The sequence below is a fragment of the Mizuhopecten yessoensis genome, unplaced genomic scaffold (genome assembly GCF_002113885.1).
Source record: "Mizuhopecten yessoensis strain PY_sf001 unplaced genomic scaffold, ASM211388v2 scaffold8383, whole genome shotgun sequence".
NCBI lineage: Eukaryota > Metazoa > Mollusca > Bivalvia > Pectinida > Pectinidae > Mizuhopecten > Mizuhopecten yessoensis.
In genome coordinates, this window is record NW_018407520.1 from 320,126 (window position 1) to 333,496 (window position 13,371).

Genomic DNA, 13,371 nt, shown 5'->3' on the forward strand with positions numbered 1-13,371 from the left:
TATATACAATACATACAGTATATACAATACATACAGTATATACAATACATACAGTATATACAATACATACGGTATATATATACAATACATACAGTATATACAATACATACAATATATACAATACATACAGTATATACAATACATGCAGTATATACAAAACATACAGTATATACAATACATGCACTATATACAATACATACAGTATATACAATACATACAGTATATATATACAATACATACAGTATATACAATACATATAGTATATACAATACATACAGTATATACAATACATACAGTATATACAATTACAATACATGCAGTATATACAATACATACAGTATATACAATACATACAGTATATACAATACATGCTTGCCACTGAAATGTCTTGTTACTTGTTACCTGAAACAATTCAGTAGCTTGTGATAGAACGGTAATGTTTCTATTTTGTCTTTGCGTATTGCAGTTATCTTCTCTTGTGAGCAGGTATTGATTGTTACGTCATTGGTTTCTGTGAGAAAATTACGTCGTTTTCTCAAAAATTGATGACGTTACTCTCACAAACAAGTGACGTTACAATCAATACCTGCTCCCAAGAGAAGATAACTCTGCAATACGCAAAGACGGAATTGTGTAACAGGCAACTTTGATCTGATGAGTGAAGTGGGTATTTAAGATGTTACTGTTGATGAACAAACAGGTTTGCGTAGACACAACACGCATCTGGTACTAGAGGCATTTACATGTTGCAAAATATTCTCCATGTATGTGCTACATTGAGAAATGAATTTAATCCTTGGAGTAAACAGGAGTATTTGTTTTCCAGAACACTAAGATCCGGTCTGGGTACATGGAGGAGTTCACTGTACGGGAGGACCTAATGGGACTGGCGATAGGGTCACATGGTGCCAACATTCAGCTGGCTCGCCGCGTTGATGGAATCACGGCAATCGAACTCGATGAGAGCACTTGTACATTCAAAGTCCATGGAGAGGTAAGCTTAAAAATACATGTAGGTTCAAAATTAATCTAGAGGTAAACTTTAAAACACCTATTTTTCAAAGAGTATCAAGAGATAAGTTAAAAAGTACCTGTATATTTCAAATTAGCCATTTGCATTTATAGAAATGGTGCATTTCTAGTTCACTGAAATAAGCTTGAGATCGTCTATGTATCTTGCTGTTTTCTTTTTCAGTCACAAGAGTCTGTCAAAAAAGCGAGAATTATGCTAGAGTATGCAGAGGAGACATTTCAAGTTCCTAGAGAGCTAGTTGGTAAGAACTGTTAAAGGTCATTTATGGTCTTCTATAACTTAGCCAGATGTTTAAAGAGTTCACTCAAAATTGGCAAATGGTGATTTTCGCCCAATTTGGTGTATGTTCTGTTTGCCCAGCCCAAGTTTGCATTTCATGCTAAGGCTTTAATTCTGATTTGTCATTGTTAACAGTGTCTTTCTCTTTATGTTTTATTTATTGGTTTTCACCAGATAAGGTGTATGATTGTATCAGCATGGCATGGCATTTTTTCAATTTCATGCTGGTAAGAACGCAAGTCAGTTACACAGTATTCTGTATGTAACCAGTTTGCATTCATACCGGAATGGATATTGAAAAAAATGCTGTTCAACCTTGTATTTAAATTTATATATTTTTAGTTATATTTTCGATATTTAAATGCCTATGTTGGTCGTCAGTGCAAACGAGATTCCTGAAACAGCCTAACATCACCAAAATGTTTGCTTCTATTGGTTGTCTCATGTTATTAGAGGTTGGAGGAGAAGCTTCAAATTGATGCTGATGTAATTGCATTCATAGCCCTTGAATGCAATTTCTTCTGGTAGTGGTTATAAAGGAACTTGCAGTGGAAATGCAAATATATTATGATGATATCCAGGCCAAGTCTGAAGTTGGACTTTATGCATATTTGATGAGGTTACAGAAATGTTCTCAAATTGTTTTATTTCAGCCAAAGTCATAGGAAAGAACGGTAAAAACATCCAAGATATTGTGGACAAGTCAGGAGTTGTGAGGGTTAAAATTGAGGGTGACAATGAAAGTGAAACTCTTCGAGAGGAGGTGAGTGTATTGTCTGTGGCCATGATCTGTGTTTGAGTTATGACACTGCTACATACCGTTGCCCTGCCTGGTGTGTGTGTGTATAGAGTTGATGTGAAGCTATGTTCATCTGCTGACGGTATCATCTTCAACCTTCATGGTTCCTCTGGACTTCTCCAAATAAATCAAGAATATTGATATTTTTACCTCAGTTTAGGTAGAATTCTCAACTTATCCTATTTCATATTTTGTTTTCAATAATTGTAATTTTGTTATTTGCTTTATCTTCTGAAATCATAATGGTTTTTTTCTTGGTAGAATTCCATATCTGAATTTCGTGGTGACAGTTGTACTATATACTATCAGAAGAATCTTTATACTGTGAGTTTCGTGTCACTTTCTTTTTGAACAATTGTTAATTTAACGACACTATGTTCTAATTGTTGTTGCTGAGTTTGAAGACTCGGGTCATACTTTCTATCTATCGGGATTCTTTTTGATGTCGCAGATAAAACAAAACTAAAAATAGACAATGTTTAGGTTATTGATAAATTAATTTGTAATTGAAGCATTGAATTACAACTCACTAAGGATGCATCAGTTATGGCACCAATAGCTTGGGTGTAATCCACTAGAAGGCTTTTATACAAATGATGGTTTGTTGACTTTAAATGCTTATTTTGTATTGGCAGCTCAGATTTTTTTGATTTTTTTTTCAATAATATATTCTGAGAACCTCTGCCTTTCTGATTTGTTCCTTAAAGCAAATGCCCATTTGTTACCGTCCTTGGGATTAATAATAGTGTTATAAATGTTCATTCTGTTAAATGGTCCTGTTTATTTCCTGTCCAACTTTCCTTGATAATCCAAATATATTTTCAAAACAAATATTTATGAGGAAATGTAGATGTAATTTGGGCAGTCCTATCATATGTTCATGCCTTCTATCATCTGCAGACATATGAAATCCAATGGGCAGTCCTATCATATGTTCATGCCTTCTATCGTCTGCAGACATATGAAATCCAATGGGCAGTCCTATCATATGTTCATGCCTTCTATCGTCTGCAGACATATGAAATCCAATGGGCAGTCCTATCATATGTTCATGCCTTCTATCGTCTGCAGACATATGAAATCCAATGGGCAGTCCTATCATATGTTCATGCCTTCTATCGTCTGCAGACATATGAAATCCAATGGGCAGTCCTATCATATGTTCATGCCTTCTATCGTCTGCAGACATATGAAATTCAATGGGGGAAGACGCTCATGTTATTGTTGAGTAATATGATTGATGTTTAGTAAATATTTGATACAGCATTTAGTCACGTCACAATATCACTGCCTGTTTAATGATCCTGTAGTAATACATTTGACACCTACCAGGTAGTACATTTATTTTAGTTCCATTTAATTTATGTGTTTTATGATGCAAGCAAGTTGAGAAGAAATCAAGATACAGTGAAAAACATCTGTAAATTTCACCTTCATATATTTTTTGATAGATGAAGTGTGGGGTTTTTTTGTGAATAATTTTTTTCCTAAAAAGTAAAAAAAAAAAATATAAAAAAATGAGAAAAGGTTTCATTAGCTGATATATCACAAGGGATAATCATGCTTTTGTTTTTGCTTATTTGGTTCAGCATTATTGTGTTGTTTATAAAATAGTCTTTTATTAATGATAACCTAACCATGTGGAATCAGGGCAAGCCTTTATGTATAATCAATATTTTCTTCTTTTGCTTGTATGTTCATATATTGTTGATATTAAATAAATACAAAATGCGATTAAAATGCAACTGTCTAATTCTGGATGGAATCTGAAATGCCTATTAAGCTTCCACTTAAATACATTGTATATATATGACAATATATTATAAGTTTGCATTTTTTTGTAAAAATCTGTAAACAGAAAAGAAAAAAAAATCCTTTTTACAATCTGACTGTACAAAGTTTTCTTAAACTGTATTGTAAATACATTCTTACATTAATTGCAAGGAGAATAAATCTGTACCTCAAGTATTGTCTGAATTTTTGAATTTAACTCATTCACCCTTATATATTTAAACTGGACTTGCACAGTTTTTGATTTGGTAAGGTTCAAATGTGACTTTAGGGGTGAATGGGTTAATTCAAGGTTTATACAGTTCAACCTTTCTATTACAAAGTTTGATATCAGAAATACATGTTTATCTTGATGTTTCGGATCCCAGGAGGGTCTGTTAGTATGTCTTAACTTGATTACTTCACAAACACAATTTGTGAAGATTGTTCATTGTTATGTACAGTGTCTTGAAGATGATGAGGTTAAACTGTATACACCTGTTGTACATTTTCTATGCCTTGAAAATAATTCCGAGTAATAAATACCACATAAGTACAATGATGATGAGTTAGAGCGATTAGTATTGACTAAAGACACCAATGCACGGTGCTTTCCCTTTGTAGTATGACGATTGGAGCTCTCAGGTCCCCCTGACTGTAAGTCCCGAAATTATCAGCCTTCGCAATCACTGCATTCCCTGGGCGCTGTTCTACGTTGCATCACCATCTTATACTCTGTCACAGTCAAGCACAGTCTACAGTATCGTAACCTGGACAGAATCTTTTTCAAACAAGATAAATATCTTATAATGTCGACACATGTATCTGAATTGAAAATTATATAAATTTCAAAAATTCAATAAAGATACAAATGTATCACTTTTTGATGGAAGGAGATAGGATCTGTTGTGCTATATTTGATTGTGTTGTAGATATGAGACATGAGGTATAGATTGGCGGTACAACAGAACAGCCTAGTGATGCTAGGGCACAGCAGCACTCCTCATAGGTTACAGATCTGCCCATTTTAATGACAGTCCTACTTGGCTTTTTACTCACAGGTTCTAGATATTTTTTTCTCACACTTTGGAAGATTTAAGTTCAAAATAAAATATCTTGTATTTAAGGTGCTTTACGAATCAATCAAATCATGTATAACATTGCTTGATTGGATTTTTAGTCAAATTAATGCTTCAAGAATGGGAAGAACATTTGTCATTCTCAGCTTAGCTATTACATAATGTACCAAAATAACGCTGTCTCTCAGCACAAATGTTTGATGATGAAAACTTTCTAATATTCATTGTGAGTGTGTCTATCCTATACAGACACTTCTTAGCATTTAGTACATCCCATTTATTTAAATCTTAGACATTGGTTTGATAACCACACAAATATTTAGAAATGATAAAACACCTTCGTGTGTACACTGTTATGCCACTAGGGGTGTGATCATTGGTGTAGTTCTCTGCATGTGGTGTCTGTATACCAAATCGGTAATGTGTTGTGGTAAGTTGTGTGATGTACTACATTCATCATTACCTTCTTCTGAGGTCACTCAGGTCTCATAATGTTGGGAATGGTTATCCTTCCCGAGGCATTATCATGAGATCATGTAGTGCTATCAGCAGAAGGCAATAGCAGTAAATTATCTCCTAGTAATCTGTCGTCACAATGTTTCTTCTTGGTGAAAGTAACAATTTTCTCATTAGGTAGCATTGGCTTGTTATCTCATACTTTTTCATATCATCTAGCTCTCATCTTCATTTATTTGTCAAGGATTCTTCTGACTTTTTTTTTTTAAAGAAATTTTGGGCTAAGTTTGGGTGATGTAATTCATTCACCCCTGAAATTTCATACTGAACTATTCCAACATTTGGGGTGAATGAGTTAACTATTCATGTAGGCTAAGGGATTTTATCCTTAATTTTCAAATTATAAAAGAGGATAAAGAACATTAATTTTGTCAGTTTTGCACAACGGCCATCAATACTGTAAACCTTCATATTTTTGGACCACCAAATTTTCGGTAGCTGGCTATTTATAACAAATCAATATAATTGGTAAATTCTGTGTTGAATTCACTGTCATTCAAGGGCGAAATAGAATTGATGGTGAAGATGTTCATTTTACAGTAGGTACTAGCTAGGTTATATGAGGTTTGGTACTATTGTTGTAAAGGTTCTATATTTGCATGCATATCTGGCTTTTTTTTAATTTAATACCGCTTAATGAAAAGTAACATTTTTATGTATACAGATAAAACGACATTTTAGATGCCAGTTCTCCATAAAAAATATCATATAATCTGTTAAATACAAATTTATCAAGTGAGTTTGGATCATTGAATAAATATTCTATGACACATTAAATATTATCTTCAGTACATTTTAAATTGTTTTAAAATGATAAATCATAGATTGCTATCTTGAATATTTTAATGATCAGACATTTTTATCAGCTCCAATCCAAGTATGTAATACATACTGTAAGTATTAGGAATCTGGATTATTAAGTTGATGGATGTTGTTATTACCTCCCTTGTCTTACCTCCCTTGTCTTTGTGTCCTAGCATGCTTCTAGTGATCTGTCCTCTTACGTATATCATGTCTGTTCCCTCCTTGTCTTGAACTATGATATGCACACTAGTTGAAATTCAATGCTAAATAATTCAAAGTTGACTCAAGAAAAAGTAATTATTATGTAGTAAAATATACAGATCTGTGTCAGAACATTAAATACGGTAAATCAATCTCAGAGGTTGGCTTACGTCATTCAGGATTGAAACAAAAACATGATGTTATGTTATTTTTTGGGTTCTTGGTTTTACATCAAAGCATCTGTAAAGCAACGGGAAAATTTAGTGAGGAGCAAAACACCAACCATAGTACATAGTACTTGCAGTTGTTGAGTGATAATTTATGACGTACTTCATATAAAAACTCAATCCCTGTTTTATTGATGCTAATAGCTACCTGTACTTGTACGTCCAGTTAACCTTATCAGTGTCATATTTCTTGTAAATCCTTCCATTTACAATTATCACTATGCATACCTTATGATCTAAAAAAAACCTTTCATCACAAATTCTCACATGAACATGAAATTAGAAAAAAGCTATGTGCAATGTGATACTTTAAATGTCAGTAACAATTTTAATTTGTCAATATCTTAGCTGTATGCACAACAAGACATGGTTTAATAACAGTCCTTTTTTGTCTGCATGACATTCGTATCTTTAATTTTGTTTATTTAAATTGCATTAAGTCAGGTTAAAACTGTGTTTTCTGTGATAAATCATATAAATATCTATGTATTTTTCATAAAGTTTAGATAAAGGTGATGTAGACATCTTGTTTCTAATGAAATGAATACAGGTGTGCAGACTTCAGGAATACCTTTAAACGTTGTATTTACATCTGTAGTAGAATCATTACCATCTCATAGCTTTAATCATCATTATTTCTACTCCCTGACCATATTGTACATCAAACAAATCAATTTTCTGAAGTTTTCATAGCCCAGTTTAAATGCTTACCAAAGTACATTACATATATATGTCAATCTTTATTGTTCTTTCTCTACAGGGTCAAGTGCCTTTTGTTTTCGTTGGAACAACCGAAAGTATTGAGAATGCTAAAATTCTTTTAGAGTATCACTTAGATCATTTAAAGGTAAGTATGGGTATAACATAAATTATGTCGTTGAGTTTACAAATGAAACTCTCAATAATCATCACAAATAGCATAAAATTCTTGATCACTGTTCACAAAGACGATGGAGTGTCCCATATTGTTGTGTCGCCTGAAACGCGAGGCGGCATATAGGTATTACTTTGTCGTCGGCAGCGGGGTCAGTTGTGTGGCCTGAAACGCGAGGCGGCATATAGGTATTCCTTTGTCGTCGGCAGTGGCGTCAGTTGTGTGGCCTGAAACGCGAGGCGGCATATAGGTATCACTTTGTCGTCGGCAGCGGCGTCAGTTGTGTGGCCTGAAACGCGAGGCGGCATATAGGTATTCCTTTGTCGTCGGCAGTGGCGTCAGTTGTGTGGCCTGAAACGCGAGGCGGCATATAGGTATCACTTTGTCGTCGGCAGCGGCGTCAGTTGTGTCGCCTGAAACGAGAGGCGGCATATAGGAATTACTTTGTCGGCAGCGGCGTCAGCTGTGTCGCCTGAAACGCGAGGCGGCATCTCGGTATTACTTTGTCGTCGGCCGTGGCGTCAGTTGTGTGGCCTGAAACGCGAGGCGGCATATAGGTATTCCTTTGTCGTCGGCAGTGGCGTCAGTTGTGTTGCCTGAAACGCGAGGCGGCATATAGGTATCACTTTGTCGTCGGCAGCGGCGTCAGTTGTGTCACCTGAAACGCGAGGCGGCATATAGGTATTACTTTGCCGTCGGCAGCGGCGTCAGTTGTGTCGCCTGAAACACGAGGCGGCATATAGGTATTACTTTGTCGGCGGCAGTGGCGTCAGTTGTGTCGCCTGAAACGCGAGGTGGCATATAGGTATTTCTTTGTCGGCAGCGGCGTCAGTTGTGTTGCCTGAAACGCGAGGCGGCATATAGGAATTACTTTGTCGGCAGCGGCGTCAGTTGTGTGACCTGAAACGCGAGGTGGCATATAGGTATTACTTTGTCGGCAGCGGCGTCAGTTGTGTTGCCTGAAACGCGAGGCGGCATATAGGTATTACTTTGTCGGCAGCGGCGTCAGCTGTGTCGCCTGAAACAATATTTCCGTGCGCTAACTTGAGTTCCCTTGGGTTGATTGAACTCAAACATGTTACACATGTTGAATACCAATATAGCTTGAACAAGTTCACATTTCAGAAGTTTACATTTTTGGTGGAGTTATGCCCCTTTTATTGCCAAATAAGGGCATTGTGTAGTAAATGAAAGAACTTTTTAGTTTTTCATCAACTCCTTTTAAAGTTTGTATGGTAATGCTAGAAGCAATAATGTTCAACATTATTTATGTTTTTTTCTGTCGAATTTCAACTTTCCGCTTTTTGGCATTTCTGTTTATGCGATAACTCAAGCCAAAACACTTTTCTTACTAAAAGTGCTGAGCAGGCGCCACATCCACTCCCGTGAAATTCTTGTTTACTTTTTATACTCATGTTTGTCTGGACGTCCTTTTTTTTTTACTGAAGGTTCTTTCGAGGTGGAGGACTATGGAATGCTCGCGATACTTTGTCCGTTATTTTGGATAAATTTCAAAAATATTTTTTGTACAGAATTAATACTTAGCCATTGAGGTGGATTGGGCGAAATTTTACCAATGCATTTGAGTGAGGCCAATTATCAACTTGTTTTGTCTAAAACCTGTTGCATACATAGTTTTCATCTGAAAAAAATCAATTTTCTCACCTGTAGCATACACATTTCTTACCTTTAGCATACATTATTCTCAAATATCTAAATTTTGTTTTTCAGGAAGTAGAACAATTACGTAAGGAAAAGTTAGAAATAGACCAACAATTAAAAAGTTTATCAGGCACACAGCCTGGGCCCTACTTTCCTCCTCCACGAGACCGAAGGTAAGAATAACCCCCTGAATACCTCCATACATTTGAATGTAAGAATTTAGCCGCCTTCATCAGGATTGAAATCATTTAGTAGAAGTAGCCCTCTTCTCTCATTATGAATGAAGATTAGGGAAAATCCTAGAATTTGAGAGCACAAGGCCATATCAGCAATTTTTCTCAGTAAATTTTTTAGTCATTACTATCTAAAATTAAAATAAAATTGGAACATGGAGGGTTCAACTTCAGTTGTGAGGGGGTCAATGGCCCCGTGGCCCCCTCCAGAATTATCCCTGGATATTAAAATTGAATCTTTTACCCATTTATGATGGAGACAGATCTTATCCGTAGGGAAAGACTGTTAAGGTTCATCAGGAGGTTTTAATGAGCGCTGAACCTCAAAAATCTTATCAATGACAAAGGTCTGGATTTGTGTCTACATCACCAGAGGAGTGACGTTCTTTTTCTCTCACTTTTCCCTCCCTCAATAAAATACTGTGGCTCTGTGCCACCGTAAATGACACATGATATTTATTGCAAAATTTGATGATATAATCCTATCGTTGTATGGTTGTGCTGCTAAAACTTGTGACATTTGATGGTGTGATGGTATAACTTACAGTCTGTCGTATGTTGGTGGATCGTTGTATGGTTGTGCTGCTAAAACTTGTGACATTTGATGGTCTGATGGTATAACTTACAGTCTGTCGTATGTTAGTGGGTGGGACCTACTCGAGGGTGTAGATTTGGTGATGTGGTGGTATAACTTACAGTCTGTCGTATGTTGGGGGGTGGGACCTACTCGAGGGTGTAGATTTGATGATGTGGTGGTATAACTTACAGTCTGTAGTATGTTGGTGGGTGGGACCTACTCGAGGGTGTAGATTTGGTGATGTGGTGGTATAACTTACAGTCTGTCGTATGTTGGGGGGTGGGACCTACTCGAGGGTGTAGATTTGATGATTTGATGGTATAACTTACAGTCTGTCGTATGTTAGTGGGGGGGACCTACTCGAGGGTGTAGATTTGATGATTTGATGGTATAACTTACAGTCTGTCGTATGTTGGATGGTGGGACCTACTCGAGGGTATAGATTTGATGATGTGATGGTATAACTTACAGTCTGTCATATGTTGGTGGGTGGGACCTACTCAAGGGTGTAGATTTGATGATGTGATGGTATAACTTAGTCTGTCGTATGTTGGAGGGTGGGACCTACTCGAGGGGGTAAATTTGATGATGTGATGGTATAACTCGCGGTCTGTCGTATGTTGGTGGGTGGGACCTACTCGAGGGGGTAGATTTGATGATGTGGTGGTATAACTTACAGTCTGTAGTATGTTGGTGGGTGGGACCTACTCGAGGGTGTAGATTTGGTGATGTGGTGGTATAACTTACAGTCTGTCGTATGTTGGGGGGTGGGACCTACTCGAGGGTGTAGATTTGATGGTGTGATGGTATAACTTACAGTCTGTCGTATGTTGGTGGATCGTTGTATGGTTGTGCTGCTAAAACTTGTGACATTTGATGGTCTGATGGTATAACTTACAGTCTGTCGTATGTTAGTGGGTGGGACCTACTCGAGGGTGTAGATTTGATGATTTGATGGTATAACTTACAGTCTGTCGTATGTTGGAGGGTGGGACCTACTCGAGGGTGTAAATTTGATGATGTGATGGTATAACTCGCAGTCTGTCGTATGTTGGTGGGTGGGACCTACTCGAGGGGGTAGATTTGATGATGTGGTGGTATAACTTAGTCTGCCATATGTTGGAGGGTGGGACCTACTCGAGGGTGTAAATTTGATGATGTGATGGTATAACTCACAGTCTGTCGTATGTTGGTGGGTGGGACCTACTAGAGGGTGTAGATTTGATGATGTGGTGGTATAACTTACAGTCTGTCGTATGTTGGTGGGTGGGATCTACTCCAGGGTGTAGATTTGATGATGTGATGGTATAACTTAGAGTCTGTCGTATGTTGGAGGGTGGGATCTATTTGAGGGTGTAGATTTGATGATGTGATGGTATAACTTTGTCTGTCATATGTTGGAGGGTGGGACCTACTCGAGGGTGTAGATTTGATGATGTGATGGTATTACTTACAGTCTGTCGTATGTTGGTGGGTGGGACCTACTAGAGGGTGTAGATTTGATGATGTGGTGGTATAACTTAGTCTGTCGTATGTTGGTGGGTGGGATCTACTCGAGGGTGTAGAATTAAGTGTCAGAACTGAGGCTTCAGTGAAGTTCTGACACTAAGATATACACCTAAGAGTATAATTTTGATGTCCCTATATGTAAATCTTGTATGTCAGTTTGTAGTGGATTAGTGGCAATCTTTTATTTGAACCAACAAGATTACTTTAAGAGCTTAATGAATTAGCAAGCTGATAATGAATAATCAATGTACAATTTGTTTTTGAATACAGAGACAGTAATGACCCATACTCAGATGAGCGGGGTAGGCGGAGAATGTCAGGAGGTCGAGGTGGTAGGGGACGTGGTACTGGGCGGCGCTGGGCTAATGAGAGGCGGAGCATGATATCAGGTATGCCTCAAGATTAACCTCTCAGCACCGAAAAGTGAAAGTGAAAGTATATGGAGACTAGTGCTTTTAAAGATAAACTGCTGAACTAAAATTCTTTCCCCTCAAATAGGTATACATGACTTATCTCCCCTGACGTTATCTATAGCAACATGCTATTGGGAAAAGGTTTAAACAACACCTTGAATAGAACATATTTCTAAAACTAAATATAAGAGGTTTCTAAACATTCTCTTCAGGTTGGTAAGCATGGATTATGAGAAGTTCTTTTTACACAACCAATAACATTTTCTATGTGACGTTTCGATGACTAGTACGACATGTACACTGTCACCATCATCAGACAAATGACCAATGAAGCGTATGCACACAAAGGTTAATGGACAACTCTGCACATTTTACTCCTTTGTGTGCATACGCTTCATTGGTCATTTGTCTGATGAAGGTGACAGTGTACATGTCGTACTAGTCATCGAAACGTCACATAGAAAATTTTATTGGTTGTATAAAAAGAACTTCTAATAATAAATATAAGAGGTGTCAAGTCTAATAATGTGTTGAAAATATTTAATGTGTACCTGTATTTCTGAAGGGAGTAAGTGTACTAGTGATTATAGAGTCCCTGCATTGAGAAAACACATTGTAACCTTAGAAATCACACGTTACTTCCCTGAAATATACATTTGCCACTGAACATCATACAGTCCTGGCAATATTCTTCTCAGTTGGTAACGTCGTCGTACAAAACTACCTAAAGTGGCAAAAGAAAAAGAATTTTCCCAAACTTGGGGAGGTAAATTTACCAGCATTTGAAAAGAGAAATCTACCCGAACAGGAAAAGAGAATTCACTGAATTTTGTGTGTTAACAGGAGATGAGAGTGGTCAGAACGTGACCGACTGGTCAGCAGAAGTGGCGGCAGAGGAGCAGAAGCATACTGGGTACCTTACCGACAGTGTTTTGAGTGGACGAGGACGGGGTGGTCGTGGTGGGCGTGGCCGGGGGCGTGGTTATGGTGGCTATCCCTCCTACAGGACAGTGGGTAAGTTTTGTGTTTGGAGCGGGGAATTACCCCCACCTACATGAATGCAGGTAATATAAGGACCTCCACTCCAACAGAACAGTTAGTTTTGTCTATGTGTGGAAAAGTGAACGATCTGGATAGGTTAGATTTATCCTTTGTAGAAAAACTTTTGCCAAAAAAAAAATCAAGGAAGCATAAATAAACCTGATGTTGTTATCTCTATTTGGCAGCTTATGACTCAGAAGATCCTAGGGATCAAAGGTCACGTCGGCGTATGACAGACGATGATGACACTGTCCTTGACAATGCCAGTGTAAACAGCCAGGATCAAGGTATACATGGTCTGTCGTATTTATATTGTCTTAACAACAATCTTTTCTTAATCCTAAAACCTAACAA

General features: G+C 37.3%; 1 protein-coding gene across 3 annotated transcripts in view; it reads left to right on the top strand.

Annotated features, from left to right (window-relative positions):
• Positions 1-13,371, top strand: part of LOC110455806 (fragile X mental retardation syndrome-related protein 1-like) — a 47,179-nt gene that overhangs the window by 24,624 nt on the left and 9,184 nt on the right. The window contains exons 8-16 of one of the 3 annotated variants that reach the window (XM_021506187.1): positions 827-994; positions 1,196-1,274; positions 1,966-2,075; positions 4,506-4,538; positions 7,469-7,555; positions 9,314-9,417; positions 11,834-11,952; positions 12,820-12,990; positions 13,203-13,313. In XM_021506187.1, coding sequence (XP_021361862.1) covers positions 827-994; positions 1,196-1,274; positions 1,966-2,075; positions 4,506-4,538; positions 7,469-7,555; positions 9,314-9,417; positions 11,834-11,952; positions 12,820-12,990; positions 13,203-13,313 — 982 coding nt within the window. The remainder of the gene's footprint in view (positions 1-826; positions 995-1,195; positions 1,275-1,965; positions 2,076-4,505; positions 4,539-7,468; positions 7,556-9,313; positions 9,418-11,833; positions 11,953-12,819; positions 12,991-13,202; positions 13,314-13,371) is intronic. The other 2 variants (XM_021506189.1, XM_021506190.1) reach the window with 2 other exon arrangements.